The sequence below is a fragment of the Phalacrocorax aristotelis genome, chromosome 3 (genome assembly GCF_949628215.1).
Source record: "Phalacrocorax aristotelis chromosome 3, bGulAri2.1, whole genome shotgun sequence".
Classification (NCBI taxonomy): Eukaryota; Metazoa; Chordata; class Aves; order Suliformes; family Phalacrocoracidae; genus Phalacrocorax; species Phalacrocorax aristotelis.
The window spans coordinates 2,199,399-2,218,426 of NC_134278.1; the positions used below are offsets into that span (position 1 = coordinate 2,199,399).

Below are 19,028 nucleotides of genomic sequence, written 5' to 3' on the forward strand. Positions count from 1 at the left end.
ACCCACCCTTCAGATATTTATAGGCATTGATGAGATCCCCCCTCAGCCTTCTCTTCTCCAGGCTGAACAAGCCCAGGTCTCTCAGCCTTTCCTCATAAGGGAGGTGCTCCAGTCCTCAGAACATTTGATTGTTAATACATTCTCCTGGTAACTGTATTCACGAAAGTGTATATCTACTAAGGTAAGTAGGGTTTGGCTCACAAAAGAAAAAGGTTTCTGCCTTGAAGAAAAACTGAAAACAAGCAGACTTTTAGCATGATGTGCAGGTATCAGCAACCTGCAACTTTGTGCTTGCGCAGAAAGGAAGCCTGCACCCAATACAACACTGCTGCAACACTAGATTTATACAGAAATACTGGAAAACAGTCCTCTTAGGTCATCCAAGCTGTCATACTTACACACATATGTTGCCTGTGAAGTTAATGTGCGGACACCTGTGCGGTTTACACATCACAGCCACGACAGCAATCTGTAAGAAGCAGAGTTAGAGAGGAGAGAAATTATAGTAATTGCTTCTGAAGTTACTAAAATAAAATGGATCTTGGAAGGCGATGGATACACGTGCATCTGCAAGAGACTATTTAAAGATGTTTTCTGCTTAGTCTGCCAGCTAGAATAGCTGCGCGTTAACTCTTGAAGGAGACAACAGTGGATAAGGAGATCACAGAATCATAAAAATCACAGAACGGTTTGGGTGGGAAGGGACCACTAAAGGCCACCCAGCCCAACCCCCTGCCGTGAGCAGGGACACCTTCAACCAGAGCAGGTTGCTCAGAGCCCCGTCCAGCCTGGCCTTGGGTGTTCCCAGGGATGGGGCATCGACCACCTCTCGGGGCAGCCTGGGCCAGGCTTTCACCACCCTCAGGATGAACAATTCCTTCCTTCTCTCTAGCCTGAATCTCCCCTCCTTTAGTTTAAACCCATCACCCCTTGTCCTGTCGCTGCAGGCCTTGCTAAAAAGATTGCCCCCGTCTTTCTTACAGTCCCCTTTCAAGCCCTGAAAGGCCGCAATAAGATCTCCCCGCAGCCTCCCCTTCCCCGGCTGCACAACCCCAGCCCTCCCAGCCTGGCCTCGCAGCAGGGGGGCTCCAGCCCTCGGAGCATTTCTGTGCCCCCTCTGGCCCTGCTCCAACAGCCCCATGTCTGTCCCGTGCTGAGGAGCCCCGAGCTGGAGGCGGCGCTGCAGGGGGGTCTCACAGAGCGGGGCAGGGGGGCAGCACCCCCTCCCTCGCCCGGCTGCCCGCGCTGCTGGGGATGCAGCCCAGGGCACGGCTGGGGGTCTGGGCTGCGAGCGCACGTTGCCGGCTCGTGTCCAGCCTTTCACCCCCCAGCACCCCCAAGTCCTTCTGGGCAGGGCTGCTCCCCACCCCTCCATCCCCCAGGCTGGATTGATCCCAGGGGCTGCCCCGACCCAAGTGCAGGACTCTGCACTTGCCCTTGTTGAACCTCATGAAGTTCACATGTGGCCACCTCTCCCACTTGCCCAAGTCCCTCTGGGTGGCGTCCCGTCCCTCAGGTGTGTCGGCTGCACCACTCAGCTCGGTGCCATCTGCAAACTCGCTGAGGGCGCACTCAGTCCCACTGTGTATGTCACTGCTGAAGATACTAAGCACTCAACTTGGAATACCTCATTTCCAGTTTTAAGAAATCCTGGTTGGAGTAAAAGTTTAATGAAATATTCCATAGCCAGAAAGAAGAAATTAAGGGATTTTTTTTGTGCTTTTGTTGGGGTTTTTTGTTTGAGGTTTGTTTTTTCTTTTGTAAGTTACAAAAATTTAACAATTCCTGGGATTTTGGTTTCTGTTTTTAGGGGTGTTTTTTTGTTGAGTTTAGGCATGCTATACATACAGCAGGCAAGCTTAAAAACACACCGCTGAATGTCAGCTGTGCCTCTATTCCTGCTTCCAGCCCAAACTACCTTTCAAAGAAACAGGTTAAACACTAACATTTCACCCATGTTCACTGAGAGGGCCTGCAGATTAAGCTGCACTGTTTCTACAGCAACTAAAAGGCGAGACATGCTGCTCTGAAACAAAATCTCCACACCTCCTCTTTCTCTTCTCCTGACCGCTTTGAAAGCGATAGACCTGTGGACACATCACAGAAAAGGCAACCTGGAGGCTGGCAATGCAGCCAGAGCATCTTCATTAAAGCTTTGGGACGATGGATATCCTGGTCTTTGAAAACAATTAAATACAATTTATCGATGAGAGCAGGGGCGGACAGTGGTGGATGGAGAGAACAGCGTACGCGCTTACCCCGCTAGCGGTCCTTATGGGCTTGGCCTTCAGCTTTGGTACCAGCACCTTGCGGTACTGTGGTGGGACAGCAGCGATGAGGTCAACCAAACGCGGCTGCGCCGAAAGCCCGTACTTTGCTGATGTCTTGGTTTTCAGCCTGAAGGCAGAAATACTTCAAATTAACATTTCTTCTCCAACTTGCATATCCATATTCCACAGCTGTGCTACTGTATTGCTCTTCAGTTACGTGAGATCCAGGTAGGTTCTCCCAGTTTGCCTTTCCAGGTAACTTATTTAAAAAGCATACAGTAATTCCTTGCAACAGCTGCACTGTATATTAAGATATGAAAATAAACTCCAAATAAAGTTGATAAGCAATGATGTTTTGAGCTTCTGTATATTTTACTTCTAAGTATTATTTTATCAAAACATCATGAAAGCTGCCCACAGGCTCCGGCTCACCCATTTTCAGTGATTTAATCCTTTTCGTAAGACTTCCACCTGATTAACCCACACACAGGCAGACTCCAGCTGACTTAACTTCTAAGACATTCATGTCAGTTATTTTCAGCATCAGCAAAACTTGGTAATTGTATCACGTAAACAAAATAGAAACAGCATAAGAAATTAACATTTTGTTATTCCACATATGTAAAGAAGCAAGAACTTTCTGTAAACAACTTCATTTATAACACACTGCTAAGAAAGTGTGATTTAAACTTTACCCCTAAATTAATCTCTCCTTTCCCTGATGGAGCTGACTTTGGGAGTGCTGAAGGATGAACACAGGTGGAAACACAAAAACAACGACAGGCTGCTTGGAGTTTTTCACCAAAACAACCCATTTTGTTCTCTGAGCATCGCCAATGAAATAACAAGGCACGACCTCAAATGACCTCAGAATTTGCAAACCTGGGCTGTATTTTTTCATCAGCTAACAGGAAGAGAAGTGACAGTAGCTGGTAAAAATAAAACGTTTTAAAATAAAGCCTGAATGTAACAGACTGTACAGGACATGTTCATCACCGGTGGATCAGCTCTTCAGCATCATCCCGGAGTGACTTACTTGTTCAGATTCACATCTTTTCCCTGCTCGTGAGCCTCAATTAGTTGCTTTATGATGTCAGCTATTGTCATCATCATCAGCTCCGCATGGCTGAGGTCTCCTGAAACAAGAACAAAACAACAAACCACGTGTATAGCCAATGCTTTCTAACTCCTTGTGACAGCACATCTGCTCTGTACTTCATTTTTAATATTTCCTAAAATTGTTGCCTACAGAGGGAATTTTGCCGCTGTGTATCACTCTGATTTACAGCATTCCTCAAACAAATGACAGTCACCACCTCGTATCACTGATTTTCTTTTACTTCTAGGACAAACTCCACCATCTCATGCCAGAGCAATCTGCACTACCACTAGAAATAGAGAGTCGTTGGAAGTTAAAGACAATTAGGAAGCCAAATGCAGAGGCCAGCTCTGCGAACTCCATCACAGAGAGGGCACACTGCATCAGGCGGTGCCACGGGGATCTAAAGCTTCCCAGCTGTGCCTCACAGACCCATCCCATGCTGCAACGAGGGTTTGCACCATACAGATTGTGTACATCACAGAATCCCAGGCTGGTGGGGGTTGGAAGGGCCCTCTGGAGCTCATCCCGTCCCACCCCCTGCTTGAGCAGGCACCCCCAGAGCAGGGGCACAGGGCCGCGTCCAGGCGGGGGGTGAATGTCTCCAGGGAAGGGACCCCACAGCCTCTCTGGGCAGCCTGTGCCCCTGCTCTGGCACCCGCACAGGGAAGGGGTTTGTCCTCATGTTCAGGGGGAACTTCCCGTGTTCCAGCTTGTGCCCGTGGCCCCTTGGCCTGGCGTTGGGCACCACTGAAAAGAGCCCGGCCCCATCCCCCTGACACCCACCCTTCAGATATTTATAGGCATTGATGAGATCCCCCCTCAGCCTTCTCTTCTCCAGGCTGAGCAGTCCCAGGTCTCTCAGACTTTCCTCACAAGGGAGATGCTCCGGTCCCTTGAGCATCTTTGTGGCCCTCCACATTGCTTACATTTCTTCCATGCCAGCTCTGGGAGAAGAGGGGCACTGCTATTAAGAGATCCATCAGCACTTCCTAACAACAACGTGCATTTATGTCAACTTGTGTAGCTCCATCTACACCAGCAAGTACCGGGACAGTAAAATATACACATCAAACTTGTCAGAAAAGCCACCCACAGGGACATAGTGGCATGTACAACCGCTCTGACAAGTTTTTGTTCATGCCAGCTGTTCTGAAATCCAGCAGCACTTACACCCACCCAGGAAAAGTGCCAAAACGATGCTCCCATCAGGTCGCTCTCTGCGGGTAGTTTTGTGGGACAGGCCACACCGCTGCTAGTCCCGCGCTGCCCCACATCCCTTCCCCTGGTTTTTTTTTTCCCCCCTTTGCCATGAGGGAAAAACCCTGCAGCACCCGGATTCCCCTGCGCCCCGGACCGCACTGCACGCCTGGCACCCGCGGCACCGCTCCGAGTGAGGCACGCCCTGAGCACCCCCATGGGTGCAAAGCCTCTGCCGCCCAGCGACAGCGGGGGAGGGAAAACGGGTGGCTCACAGAGGGGTGCCAAGCCCTTCCAACCCGCAAGCAGGGTCAGGGCTGGCCCTTCACCCGCCCCCAAAGGAACAGGGAGGGGGGAAAGAGCAGGGGTTTGCCTCCTTTTCCCTCTCCGCACACAAGCACAGCGCTAGGGGAAGTGTAAAGCCCTCCTACCCCACACCTCCCACCCCCAGAGGGCCGCGGGAAGCATAAGGAGCCCCGTCCCACAGACCCACAGGGCGAAGCGTTGCTCCTCAGTCACCCCTTCATACACACACTCGGGGCTGGGGGAGGAGAGCAAAGCCCTGCCCCACAGCCCCTTCTCCTCTTCCTCCCCCCTCATTCCCAGGACAGGGAGAGGCGGCAAAGCCCTGCGCCCTGCCCCCAGCTCCCGGGAGAGGGTCGGGAGCCACCCTGCCGCCGGCCCCGGGGCACTGCGACCCCCGCACACCCCAGTACCTTTCCTCTTCTGCTTCATGGCGGCGGCACCCCCTCAGCTGTCCCCCTCAGCGGCCGGCGCGTTCTTGCCGTCAAGCGACACCCCCCCTCCGCACGGCGCCGTCGCGAAAACGTCGCGCTGCCGGAAAGCCACACGAGGCGGGCACGGCGCGGGTGGGGGGAGGGGGAATGTCGCCGTACGGCGCATGCGCACACGGCGGGTGAGGCGGTGCCCGTGCGCCTCTTCAGCACTAGGGGGGAGCAAAGCGTCGCCGTAAGACGAGGGAACGGGCACGGGTTTTTCTCATAAAAAGCTAAAAATCCCTCTCCGGGGATTGCGTGGAGACCTGTGGGATCCTGCGGTGGTGGAGGAGAGCGGGGGAGGGGAAGGGGGTGATGGAGGGGCGTCCCTGGGGAGAGGCTGAGGGAAGGGGCTCGTCCAAGCGGGAAGGGAAGGGTTTTGAGGGGCCCTGGGAGCTGCCCCCAGAACTGCCAAGGAGGTCACTCCTTCACAGTGGTGTGTGGTGGGAGGTAACGGGCGTAAGTGTTAAGGACGGGTGCTGGGGGTGCTGGCTGACAGCCGGCTGGGCATGAGCCAGCAGTGCCCGGGTGGCCAAGGAGGCCACCAGCCCCCGGGCTTGTGTCAGCACTGGTGTGGCCAGCAGGAGCCGGGCAGGGATGGGGCCCCTGTGCTCGGCCCTGGGGAGGCCCCACCTCGAATGCTGGGCTCAGGTTTGGGCCCCTCGGGACAAGAAGGCCCTGGAGGGGCTGGAGCGTGTCCAGAGAAGGGCAGCGGGGCTGGGGCAGGGTCTGGAGCACAAGTGTGCTGGGGGGCGGCTGGGGGAGCTGGGGGGGGTTAGCCTGGAGAAGAGGGGGCTGAGGGGAGCCCTTCTCGCTCTCTGCAGCTGCCTGAGAGGGGCTGGAGTGAGGGGGGGGCTGGTCTCTGCTCCCAGGTCACCAGTGACAGGATGAGAGGAACCGGCCCCAAGCTGCGTCAGGGCAGGTTTAGGTTGGATGTGAGGGAAAATGCCTTCCCTGCCAGAGCGGTCAGGCCCTGGCACAGGCTGCCCAGAGAGGTGGGGGAGTCACCGTCCCTGGGGGGGTTCAAACACCGTGCAGCCGTGGCACTTGGGGCCATGGTTTAGGAGGCCTGGGGGTGTTGGGTTGGGGGTTGGACTTCATCCTAGAGGTCTTTTCCAACCTTAATGATTCTATGAGAAAGGTTCAAACTGGGTACAAAGAGAAATTTTTTCATTTCCAGGCCAGCCGAGTGTCCAAGTGGGTTGCCCATAGTGGTTGTGTCATCTTTGGAGAAATTGAAGACTCTGTTGGATCCTGAGCAACCTGGGTTGATCGCAGAACTGACCCTGCTTAGAGCAGGAGGTTGGACCAGAGACCACCTGTGGTCCCTTCCAGCCCTAATTCTGCTTCGGTCCTATGAAATGAGCTTAAGATCCTTCCATGAATCTCCAGTGACTTCTAGAACCCACAGGAGCTTCATACAATCATTTAATTTGTGGGCTGGTAAAAACCTTTCTTTGAAAACTTGCTGATCTGGTGGTGGACCTGAAGATTTTTGGCATCATGCTCATGACCGGCGTGTGCCCAGGGACTGAAGGGTCAGCAGGATTTGCAGGGAGGGAAGAGGGCATGTGGAAGGAGCTGCAGGTCAGCTGTTCCCACTGCGTGGGTTGGTTTATGAAGCAACCGGAGCCTGCTCTGGTGCCTGAGGTCAGCACATGCAGCCCGGCATGCGGCTTGTATGAGGCTGTGTGTTAGCGTGCACACGTTGTGAGACCATCCTGCCTTCCCCACCTTGCTGGGTGGATTTGGCAGCATCCTGCCTATACAAAGCAAGATCCCAGGGTGGAACAGGTTGAAAACATGTTTTAGACCATCTGTTCCCATTTTTGCCTCCTCCTTTCAGGGCTTTTTGGAGAGCTGAATTTAGTTTCCTTCCTACAGGACGTGCTGGGAGTGTCCTGCAATGTCTGGACCTGTCTATACCCATGATTTTACCTCCCCAGGGGTCTCCCAAGCATCCTGCGCCAACCAGCAATTTATCAGTGGTTTGGAGAGTGGCTGTGATCAGGATACGGGCTGTGGAAACAGCTACAAAGCATCTATCCAGGCACGCATCTCCTGCCATCGCCTTTCTCAAACCTACTGCAGCAGCTGCTGTGCAGCAAGGGGCATTTCAGATGTGACCATGCGGTGTGGGGTTGTTTGTGTGTCTAGCCGTGTCCTGCTTTGGGCTGACTGGGGTGTGAAAGCCATACCCGCTACACAGCGTCCATTTGGAGGACGTCTTTGTGTGTCGTTGGGGATGGCACGGAGCACGGGGCAGGTAGGATGCCCGTGGTAGGCATGCGATAAGTTGATCAGTCTGAGCACACCAGCAGGGACAAGACAACTGATTTTGAACCGATTCCCATACCCCTTTCCCTTCCCGAACTCTGCCCCCTCAAACACAACCCTACGCAGCGCATCACTACCTCCTCATCTCCTCAGCCCTTTGTTACATGAGTGGAGCTGCGCTTTCCGTTCTTTATCAGCTTCATCCATCTATTACAGCAACTTTTTATCTTGCGCTTAGCTACTGTCATTAGCTGCTTTCCCTTTGCCGCAAGGTCTCCACACTCTTCGGTAACCATACTTTAACCTATTATGACCCTAATGCTACTGCTGAGACTTCGCTCTGTGAACGCCCTTACTTCCCTGGCAACAGCTGATGTTCACTCCTCTTCCGTCTTGCCACACAAGTTGGGTTTTTCCAAAAATCCTCAGTTTTACTCTAACTCCGCTCCCACCTGCAACTCCCATCAACTTCATTTACACATATTCCTTTTTCCAAGTTTTTGTTTCTTTAGCTCAGAAGAGCAATAATTAGGAAAACTTCATTTTGGCTACAAAGCCAAACTACAGGACCAAACTCTACCATTGCTCCCGGCAAGGAACACCGGGTAAATGCAGGTGGAGTTTTGGGCAGAAACGGATGGTAAAGCTTGGATAAGAGGGCGGCTGGCATGTTTGGGTTTGTTCCCCACATCTGAGCAGGGCTGTAGCCTAGGGCTCACATTCTGATCTTGCTTGTACTGGTGGAATTCAGATGCAGCAAGGCTGATTCATTGGCCTCTGGGGTTTAAAAGGTACTTTCAGTTCTTTAATCAAAGGCTGTGGCTAATCAAGAGTTGTGCAGGATCTGGAAATACCAAGCAGTACAGGGAAATGCACATCTACAAGGAAGGGCGAAGGCATAACAACCTTCCTCTGTACTCATTTAGCAATTTCTTATCAGAATATCTGGAAGTGCACTGTATATGTGGGTAAGTAACCATCTGCCCCTGCAGATCAGCAGCCTGAGGCACAGGCAGCGATACGGCTTGCCTGAGGCCAGCCCACAGCTCAGCGGCAGAGGCAGGTGATGGAGACTCTGTCTCTCCCTGTCTGTTCTCTCCATTTCAGATTCTGACCCATTCTTTGACCTCAGGAATGACTGTGAAGTACGTTGTTAAGTACATACCTTTTTATTCTAACAACATAATCGGTAGGAGTTACATCAAGGCATTACGCAGGTCTGCCGTTACTTCAAGGATAGACTACTTGGCTTGGTATGTCTCTGGACATTCCTGTTAGTTACTTTACAAAATCATAAATACAAAAACTTTATAAATCAGAGAAGGCCTAAGCCTTAAAGCTTATAGCGAGCGCGTAAGACGCATGATCTGCCGCAGCGAAGGCACAGTGTCTGCAGTAATGCCTGAGCATTCAGCTCCAAGAGCAGGCAGACTCTGGGAGCTTTATGTTTCCGGCAAGTATGCTCATTGATGAGAAAAGAAAAACCATTGCTGCAGGGTTACATCATTTCCTTGCGTAGCCATTCGCTCTTTGTAACACGGACCGAGCGCTGAACTGCTGCCACAAGAAGCTACACGCTGCCGAACGGAGACAAAAAAAAAAAAAAAAGTCTGGAACAACAGTTTGGACTTGAGAAGCCAAGGGAACACCCAGGAAGCAATCAGTTTAACTTGGGTTCCTGGGGGAAAAGGGCTTGGGAGGAGAGATTTGCAATACCAGGGAATGATGCCGATGAATATTTTGGATGGGATTTACCCCACCTCACTTTAAATGCTTTAAAGTTAGCTTTCTTAATCAAAATTAGTCAGTCTGGTCTCTTGCATAATCAACAGGTCCTAAGATACGTGAGATAACTGCCATCTGCAAGTTCCTATTTCAGCTGATCGCTTGAGAGGTGAACAGCTTAGCGTTACCTAGCTCTTAGGCCGTCGTGTTGGCCTAGTTCATCATGAGATGACCTCCCCCGTCCAAGCATCCAGGGAAACTAGAAAAATGAAGGAACAAGAGGTGGGAGAGGGCGATGCACCGAGCTACCTGATCACTGATTTGGTGCTGGAGTTCACATGGCACTTAACCAAGTACCCCAATGGGCACAGTCTCCTGCTGGATGCTTTCCCTTCCGGTAAGATCCACAGTGCGTCGGGCCCGGTCCCTGGTCTTGACAACGGTCAATGTCTTTCATGCGAAAGAACTTGGAACCCTTGAGTGACACAGTGCAGGATAATCTGCTCACAGAGCAGGAGTCTCCTCCTAATCCTTGTCGATCACTACAATGAGTAGTTGGCATTTTCTCTGAAACATAATTTCTAGTCTGTAAGTGTTGAGAATCCATGGGCGTACTGTGACTCTTCCCGACGTGTGGAAAGGTTCGGTTTTACCCCAGCACTCTCGCTCTGGGATATGATAAGACAATGAGTTATAGCTGCTGTTCATTCAGTCCCCTTCTTCTTAAAAACTGATATTTATTACATTTACTGGATATTTCCTTAATTGCAGAAAAGACAAATAAGAGCACATGATTTACATTGTCTTAAATAATCAGACTAGTACCAGCTCACCACGCAGTGCCATGTGCAATGTTGTAATCCAGAGTGGGAGATTTGATTTCCTTCTCACTAACATGATTGAAACGATGGAGTTGCCTTGTTTAACATGAGAAAGAAATTCTATCTTCAATACACCCCTAACTAGGTTTTTGTGGAAGCATTTTCCCTGAGCCTCCTTTCTCCCATGTATTAAAGGCTTTTCCCTTGAACGCTGTGGTGCTTTCTTCACAGCCTCGCTGACTTGGCTGGGGCTGTAGGTTGCAGCTGAGGGATCACATTAACATTGGTGGTAAACCACTCACTTTGTAGGGAAGCTACAGTTCCCGTCACTCGGGTGGCTGGCAGTCCTTCCTTGTCTTCCACAATCCCCTCGGTGCCCATGGAGACGGACAACTTTCGTAATTCACTGGCAAAGCATCACAGAGCAGCTCAGGCCATGGGCTGTGCCCTGAGATGTCTGAGTGACACACGGGCAAGCTCACATGAGGTCCAGCAGCTCTCGTGAGGATCTAGGCAAGTGCCTCCATGGTCAAAAGCCTAGGTGAACTCTGCAGAGGCAAAAAAGAGCATATAGCACCAGCTCGAGAGCAGCAGCGACAGGAAACCAGCTGAGAAGCACAACAGGAAAACAGGCTCAGACTGACCTCCAGTTTGGAAATGGGAAATCCCACCTGGAGATCCCAAAGGCCAGCAGGAGTCATTGCACCAAGTACGGGACTTTCCAAATAAAAAAAAAGTACAAAGCCATTGCTCCAACACCTTTCTATCTAAGCTGGCTGCAAGGCAGTTAGGGTTTCTTTTGGACAGCCTAAGTGAGAACAGACGCAGGACCTCCATGCCCCTTTCTTTGCATTGTGCGGTGAGATCAACGAAGAAAGTCTTTTCTAGCAACAGTTGAAAAAAGAAAAAGAAGGTGGGTCCATATGAAGGACTCAAAAGCAGCTGTTCTTCACCGAGCACAGCCTGTGACTCAGGTAACATTGCTGTTGTTTCCCCAGTGCCCGGCTGATGAGTTTCTGTTCTGCTGGGGTGAAAAATAGTCTGGATCCTTCCTCCTTTAGTCTGTGTCAGATCCTTGGTCAGATGGAGGAATGTGCCAGGGCTGAGCCTCAAACAGTGGAGATGCTAGATGAAAAAGAAATCATGTAAGAATCAGATTGATTTAGTCAGATAATTCAGATTCTAAACATATTTAGGTACTCAGCCAATCCTTGGGATTTCAGTGGCATTTCATACCTCAAATACCTTTACAAATTTGGACTGAATGGAAAGACGGTTTCCATTCATCATCTCATTGTGGAGAAAATAATCATCAGTCAAAGCGTCTTTACTTTTCCTGCCCACCTTTCTGACAATCTGCAAACATGCCCTGCTAAAGCCCAGCTGAAACACTAAAGTTAGTAAATTTACCTTGAGAAAAGCCTGGCAGAGATCACAAAGGTCCAGGAGAGGTCACCAAAGGAATTAAGAGAGGATTTGTCTCTCTCTGATACAAAAAAAAATACAGTTTTGCCTTGCAAATTGCCCCTAATCCAAATGCAATCCCTCAGGGTTAATTTACCTTAGTAGCTTTTATACTACAGCAATGGTGGTTGTAGGTAGCTCGCTTTCCTCAGGCACAGTTTTTAAATTTCTTATCGTGTAGAAGACAGTGACTGCAGCACAGCTCGGACAGGACACTGCACGGCCCTGCATGCGCCGTTATCCTCCACCCCTGTGGAATCATTACTAATCACTGGTGGCCACTTCCCTGCAGGAGCTCCCCTTACTCTGTCCCCCACATCCTCTTTGACAACACTAAACCGCGCCTCAACAGCAGTTCAGCCATTACAAATTTGTTCACAGAAGTTAAGGGACTTAAGAAACACCTTCTTCCCATTCCTAGTGCCTCCCAGACGGCAGCAGTTGGAGCTGAGTGCCACATTCCTGGGAGGCCACAACACCGCTGCCAGACCAGCGGAATTCCCTTGATTGACTGGAACAACCAATAACACAGCCAAGGCCCAGAGCCGACGCTTCGTGATTTGGCCACAGTCCAGCGAACAACCTTCCTAAGGCTCTGTCCAGGCAATGCGACTTCAGGACGAGGGTCCTATTTTATAGACACCTTGTATTGCTTTAGAAATATGTGGCACTGTAACCCTCTAGCCTAATCTTGATGCTTTCCTCTCTTGGCTTGTATGACCAGGGTGCATTTATGTGCTGCTTCCAACGTGAAGCAGCCTTAATCTGTTTTCCATCTTACTCATTGCAGTGCTTTCCCCTATGTATCATCCTTCACCTGTGTTTGGATTCTTTCTTTCATCTCCCACAGAAGGATTTGTGAGCACTGTGGGTCCTCCTCGTGGGGGTTAGCCTAGGCACCTGCTAAAAATGCTGGATGCTAGGGAGATCCGAGGGGATGCTGGGGGCCTCCACATGCTCCATTACCTCACTTCCAGATGGGATCATCAATAATTACTGGATAGTCGCTGCCTGTAGGAGCTCCCCTCACTCTACCCGTGTTCTCTTTGAAGATCCTAACAGTATCACGTAGAATCACAGAATCATTAAGGTTGAGAAAGACCTCTAGGATCATCAAGTCCAACCGCCAACCCAACACCCCCAGACCTCCTAAATAATGTCCCCAAGGGCCACGTCTACACGGTGTTTGAACCCCCCCAGGGACGGTGACTCCCCCACCTCTCTGGGCAGCCTGTGCCAGGGTCTGACCGCTCTGGCAGGGAAGGCATTTTCCCTCACATCCAACCTAACCCTCCCCTGACGCAGCTTGGGGCCGGTTCCTCTCGTCCTGTCACTGGTGACTTGGGAGCAGAGACCGACCCCCCCCTCACTCCAGCCCCTCTCAGGCAGCTGCAGAGAGCGAGAAGGGCTCCCCTCAGCCCCCTCTTCTCCAGGCTAACCCCCCCCAGCTCCCCCAGCCGCCCCCCAGCACACTTGTGCTCCAGACCCTGCCCCAGCTCCACTGCCCTTCTCTGGACACATCAGAAACCTCTTTTCCTTTGTTCACTCCAGGTTCTTTATCAGCTACCATTCCTGTGCTATTAAAAATCATTAGGGACCACAAATTGCAATCCTTGTGTGGACAGCCCGCTTGTGATCTAATAGGACCTTCACCAAAGTCTGCACAAATGTTGTGTTCTTCTGAAAGACACCCAATAATTTCCCAGACAGCTGCAGGCACTGAGGACCTTCAGGAGGTGCTGGGTATATCAAGAAGTGAGGTCTTTGTGAGTCACTGAGCCAACCCTAGACTGAAATGGCATTAAACTGTTTTTGATCGTGTCACTCTGCCTCCATATTTTTGGAAGCCATTCACAGATCAGCTGCTTTCTCAGCTGTTACCTCCCTGCAGTTGACTGCTTTCTCCTGTAATTTGCTGAATGCTCTAATTCCAACCCAACCATACCAGCTCCTCCTGGCATCTGTCCAGGACCTGGCAGAGTCCATGGACTTTGGACTGAGACACCCCTGTCACTTCTGATCTAAGATCTCTTGCTCTGCCATTGAGTATTAGTGAGTTAAACCCACGTGAAGCCCATGCCAGGGTTTAACACCAAGATGACAGTTGTGACAGACAGGTGGATCTAGCAAGTGCTAGATGTGACGTCTTTGGCCATATGTTCTCTTCTGATGCAGCAAATCAGTGTCACCTGGATTCCCACCCTCCAGAATGACTGCCTTCGCCTACAGAAATACACTGCCAGCACCATCTCCTTCCCTCTGCGGTCTAAATTGGGATATTGGCCGTCTCTAAAAGAGCTTCCGCATGGGACAGGGCAGCTTACTAACATGGAGACCTGGTGTTCGTCCTTGGGAAGTCTTTCTTTCCTCCTTCACGTGGCTTTGGCACTGGAGCTCGAACAGGTGCTGGTCGTATCCCGGCGTTCCACTGGGAGCTCTGGGCTAGGGTCTTTGCTGCTGCCTTGGAGGACAGGCTCCCGGTTGGCTGGTGAGTGGCCCAGCTGGGACGAACTGGTTGTTTGGGAACAGGCTCAAGATCTGCAGAAAATGATAGCTAGGAAGAGAAGGCAGTAAGTATCATGTCATCCCAGCAGCTCCAGAGGGACTGAAAACATCAGAGTCTGCTGAGAACTTCTGTAAATTCTATACATTCTATATACATCCTATAAATTATCTTCCTAAACGATATCCCTAAGTGATATTCCTAAATGATACAGGCATAATTTGCATTATTTGCAGTGCCCAGTGCTCTGGTATAAGTTTACCTTAAGGACAAAAGGACCCAATTAGAAATTGATGCCAGTAAAGCCAAACCCACATTAATTGATTCTCCACATCAATTCATATGTTAATGCACAAACTCTCCCCCGTGCATACGGCTGCGACTGCTCCCAGTCTTGCTGTTTGAAGTCTCGCAGCGTAAAGGATGAAGTTTTATTTTAACATACTGTTCAATGAGCATTTTACTCAATAGGATAAAAATGAAGCAGAAAAAAAAAAAAGATAAAATCTTAGCAACGCAGTGATTATTTATTCCTTGAGAAAGATCCCAAGTATTCAACACAGGTTCTGCAGATCAACGGCTTTGGGGTTTTTTGACTGATACCGAATTATTTGGTAAGAATAGCAAATGAATGTTAACAAACCCCAACATTTACATAGCAACTCATTAAAAAGCAATGTGGGCCGATACTCTGATGTGAAACTAGTGTCCATAGTAAAATGGTTGTGCGGGAAAGTCAATGCTGGTCTGTAATTCCTGCCCGCCCGTTTCCCCTTCCCATTATTTAAATTGGCAGCAGTGGCAGATATATGGTGTTTCATGCCTAATTGCCTCGTTATAAATAAGCAATCCAGCGGCTGCTGAATATTGGCCTAAAGAAAGGCCAGTGATTATACAACTGCTGGAAGTGGCCCAGGTTTTTAGCGGTACTTGACGTGTGACAGAGACGGCGTGATAAACCCAGCTGCAGGTTTTTTGTCCGAGCGAGAAAAGCACAATACCATAGAAGTGGCGGTAGTTGCAGCACAGATCTGTCTATTCCTTGCTTTTCATCTCCTGAGTTGGTGGTGGTCCAATTTTAGAGCTCACAGGGATGGATAGCCATTATAGCCAGGCTATACTTTTAAAATTAGGGTGACATATAAGCTGAATTTGAATATGCAAAGATTATATTGAGCTATTTTCACTCTTAGGAATAGTCCTATGAAGTTCAATGGGATTTCTTGTTGGAATAAATAAAATTCAAAGTAAGGTTTGGAGAATATATGCACTGGACAGCACCATGTCTCAGTGCCGAGAGCCCTGGATCTTCATATGGGCTACACCCACACAGTACATAAATTGAGATTAATATTCAAAACATCATTTCCCTGTCAATATGTCATAGGAAAATTTATTCCTGACTTCAAATGCTGCAATCTTATTACCTTAGGATATAGGGAGCGAGGCAAGAATGACTGATCCTGTCAAAAAGATGTTATTTAGTAAGTACTAAAAATAAGGCAGTAATTCAGGAACAGCTGTGAGGGTGGAGCAGTCTCTCCAACAGAATCAAGCAGACAGCCTGAAAGGCAAAACCAGCCCCTAACTGCTGACATTGCAGTCATTTGCAAAGCTGTCAAAAGCATCGATCAGATTTTACCTTCCTCATAAAGTATCTGGGAATTTTGGCATTGGGTATGACGCTGCCTACTTCACTGAGAAGCTGCAGAAGACTCCTCACTGGAAGTCCTCAAGGAGTTGTGTAAAGGACACCGATGTGGCGGCAGAAGGGGCCTGTAGGGCCAGAGCTCAGAAGTCACAGCAGGGCAACACGGCTCCATGTCAGAGTGAACAGGAGTGTTGATAGCGTGGCCCAAAACAGAGAGCTGGGTTCCATGCTCAGCCTGGTAAAAGCTCGGAGAAGTCACCGAACCTGTTGCATTCTTCACTTTTCTTTCTATACCACTGGGGCAGCAGCTGCTGAAGGCGACGTGAGCATCACGGTGGTGTAGACAGGCCATAAAGCCTTGATCCAGTGAAGTGCTTAAAGACATGGTTAACACCGCAACTATACGTACCCTTAAAGTAAGGCATTTTCTTGGATAAAGATAGAGCAGCTATTCCCTCGCCGCTGTAGAGACACGGGGGCTGCATGTGCATTTATAAGAAGGAATGTGGCCCTCCATTCAGAGACCTAATTAACTTAATTTATTGTAATTTAGCCAATTTACTTTAATGTATTCTAAATTAAGTGTGAGCCCGGTCACACTTTATGCCACTGTTTCCATGATTACTAATAAACTCCAAAACCTCACAAGTTGACTAGGAGGAGAACTGATTCACCGCATGCAAATGTGGAGCCAGTGGATGTAATTCCAGGACTCAGGTCATCACCTTAATTATATGTTTGTTCTATTTTGGTGTGCTGTTGTTCAGCCTCCCCAGCTTGGAGCTCCACATAATAGCCCTTTTCACGTCTTCATTGTTGGCTGTAATACATTTTATTCTCACCTACTTTCTGCACTTGTGTCATTGATCTATTTAAGTGCTTCATTTTAATTTGACTTGATGTTTGCTTGCTTGGGGCACTTATTCTTTCATCATAGTCTGTTCTTCTTCTAAGGATTTACTAAAAGATTTGAGCATTAAGCCTCTTTATTTGGACTTGATTGAATAAGAGTCTTTTTACAGGTCTCCATTTCAACAAGGTTTCCCAATGCTACCTTAATTATAAATGGAAATTAATGTTGGATTATTCCTAGCAAGTTATATATATTTTTTTTCTTTTACTATGCCTCAGACTACCATAACCTAGCCTTTATTGTCTTCTAGTGTTGTAATCATTAATGGCTGGCATAACAGCAGGCTTGTACATCAGAGAATAAGAAACATGGCTCTTCTACTGAAATTTGGACAACTCTAAGCTCAAGGGAAATACAAACCTAGTTTCAACATAAAGGTCTAGGAAAGAGTGACACAGCAACAGAGGCTACTCCGGATTTTTCACACAAATAGAAGCCAGTGCTAACACGACTGCATGGCACAAAGGCACAGAGCTCCGTTCTGGGCTGATGTCCCCAAGGTGTAACCCCATGGGTTTCAGGACACTTACCCCTGGCTTACGCTGTCCTAACTGCCTAGGAGGGACCAAGGGAGGACGGTGGTTCTGCCAGGCCTTGGCAGCTGGCAGTGGCCTTAATGCTCTTCCCAGGGCCTTTTGTGGGGTGAGACTTCAGCACTCACTAACCCTGCGTGCTCCCCCGGACACCCGTCTGTGAGCATTCTGTGTCAGCTGAATGCTTTCTGGTAATGATTTGCTACAGCAATAATAATGGCCCTCTTAAGCCGTGAGCAGCCACCAGAAGGTGACACACACAGACTCTTCAGCCCTGTACTGCTGCAATTCATAGCAAAATCTCCCACTGAGGTTGTGCAGGAGGGTCTGGATTTCATGGTGGGAGTCAGACTAGGTGCTTGTGCCTTCCTGACAGTGGGTTGCAGGTTAAGTAACTTCAAAGAACACATACTTTTCCTAAAATCTGGGGAAAGAAAACCAAATTCACCTCTTTTTACCCTGAACTAAGATTGTTTCACTTCTAGGCCAACAATAGACAAGCTTTAAATTTGAAACGGGAAGCTGCGGTGGAATGAGACTTTGTAAGGGCGCTCTGATCGAAGGGCTACAGAGGAAGCCATTGGAGAACAGAAACTGTAAGACACAGGCTGAATAACTTCAATTATATTTTCTGGTTTTAACACTGACTGAATCTATTTCCTTGCAACCAGGCTGTATTTGGGTCAGGAGAATTCCTCCCAATCTCGGGAGACAATGCCTGTCTTTTATGTAAACCTTCTTTAGCTCAACTCACATGCATGCCCTGGCTTTCATCGCTTAGGAAACACGCTTCCAGGTCTGCAAAAACCCCCTGATACGCTTGTGAGCACATCCTTCTTCTGGCAGTTATTTGTTGCCGTACCTACAAAAGCTTAGACCCATGGTGCTTTCTGGAAGCCTGACTTCCCTCGATTCCTTTCATGTGAGGATGCCCTATTTTACCAGCAATGAGCACAATGAATCCTCAGTATTAAGACCTTGGGGCTGCTTGCTCAAGCTCAGTGCAACAAACAGAGAATAAACTAACATCAAACTGCGACAATCAAAAGTTGCAAGCGCAGAAGAGAAGCTTTGGGAAGAGATGCAAGTGTCATAAGAGAATTGATCCAGTGCTTTGTAAAGCGTGGAAACGGACTGTCGGGATACCAACAGGGAGGAGCAGATAACAACGTCGCTGCCTACGTACAGGCAGCTGCTGTCCTTTTCTGACCGATGGCAGATGGACGATGTCTAGGCTGCAGTGAGAGACTGTGCCTGGAGCAGCCAGACACGGTGTGTTTTGTGTCCTCCTTCTGCCCGGGTATCTCCCTCAGGGACAGGCAGCAAATGTGCCTGGCAGCCTACGTACAGCAGGAGCAAAGCTTCTCAGTTACCTAAGTAAAAGCTCTGAGCTAAAATGTTCCTGGGTGTACCTGACACTGGGCCCCAGCTGATGTAATTACGAGCCCGTGATACTTGCCAGTGATTTTGCCTTCTGGAGCTTATTAGATCCGCGACCCGCTCTCTTTTTTCTCTCAGCTGCCTGCTGGCTAAGGTCTGGGGTCTCCCCTCCTCCTTTCTTTCTCCTGCAGGGTAGAACAGAATAGTATTAACAAGTGCTATGGAGTTGGTTCCCTGGGGTTGAGAAACAGAAAATTCCTTATGGTATTGCCACCCGAAAAGACATGGTTTAAGATAATACATTTTATCTTGCACCTGGGGAGACCAAGAGCACGATCAGATGCTGTGGCTCAGAGGAGGGTGGAAACTTGCTATTTTTTAAGTTATTATAACTTTGTAGCACTCAGACACATGCC

General features: G+C 49.3%; 2 protein-coding genes across 2 annotated transcripts in view; both read right to left on the reverse strand.

The window, feature by feature from the left end:
* The window catches only part of ELP3 (elongator acetyltransferase complex subunit 3), a 100,444-nt gene extending 95,050 nt beyond the window's left edge, over positions 1-5,394 (reverse strand). Inside the window, exons 1-4 of the mRNA XM_075086477.1 lie at positions 5,286-5,394; positions 3,307-3,406; positions 2,259-2,397; positions 399-469 (exon numbers count right to left, since the gene is read on the reverse strand). Coding sequence (XP_074942578.1) covers positions 399-469; positions 2,259-2,397; positions 3,307-3,406; positions 5,286-5,304 — 329 coding nt within the window. The 5' untranslated portion in view covers positions 5,305-5,394. The remainder of the gene's footprint in view (positions 1-398; positions 470-2,258; positions 2,398-3,306; positions 3,407-5,285) is intronic.
* Positions 5,395-8,793: 3,399 nt separating this feature from the next.
* FBXO16 (F-box protein 16) overlaps positions 8,794-19,028 on the reverse strand; it is a 42,573-nt gene continuing 32,338 nt past the window's right edge. Inside the window, exons 7-9 of the mRNA XM_075086479.1 lie at positions 18,692-18,797; positions 13,961-14,186; positions 8,794-11,293 (exon numbers count right to left, since the gene is read on the reverse strand). Coding sequence (XP_074942580.1) covers positions 11,226-11,293; positions 13,961-14,186; positions 18,692-18,797 — 400 coding nt within the window. The 3' untranslated portion in view covers positions 8,794-11,225. The remainder of the gene's footprint in view (positions 11,294-13,960; positions 14,187-18,691; positions 18,798-19,028) is intronic.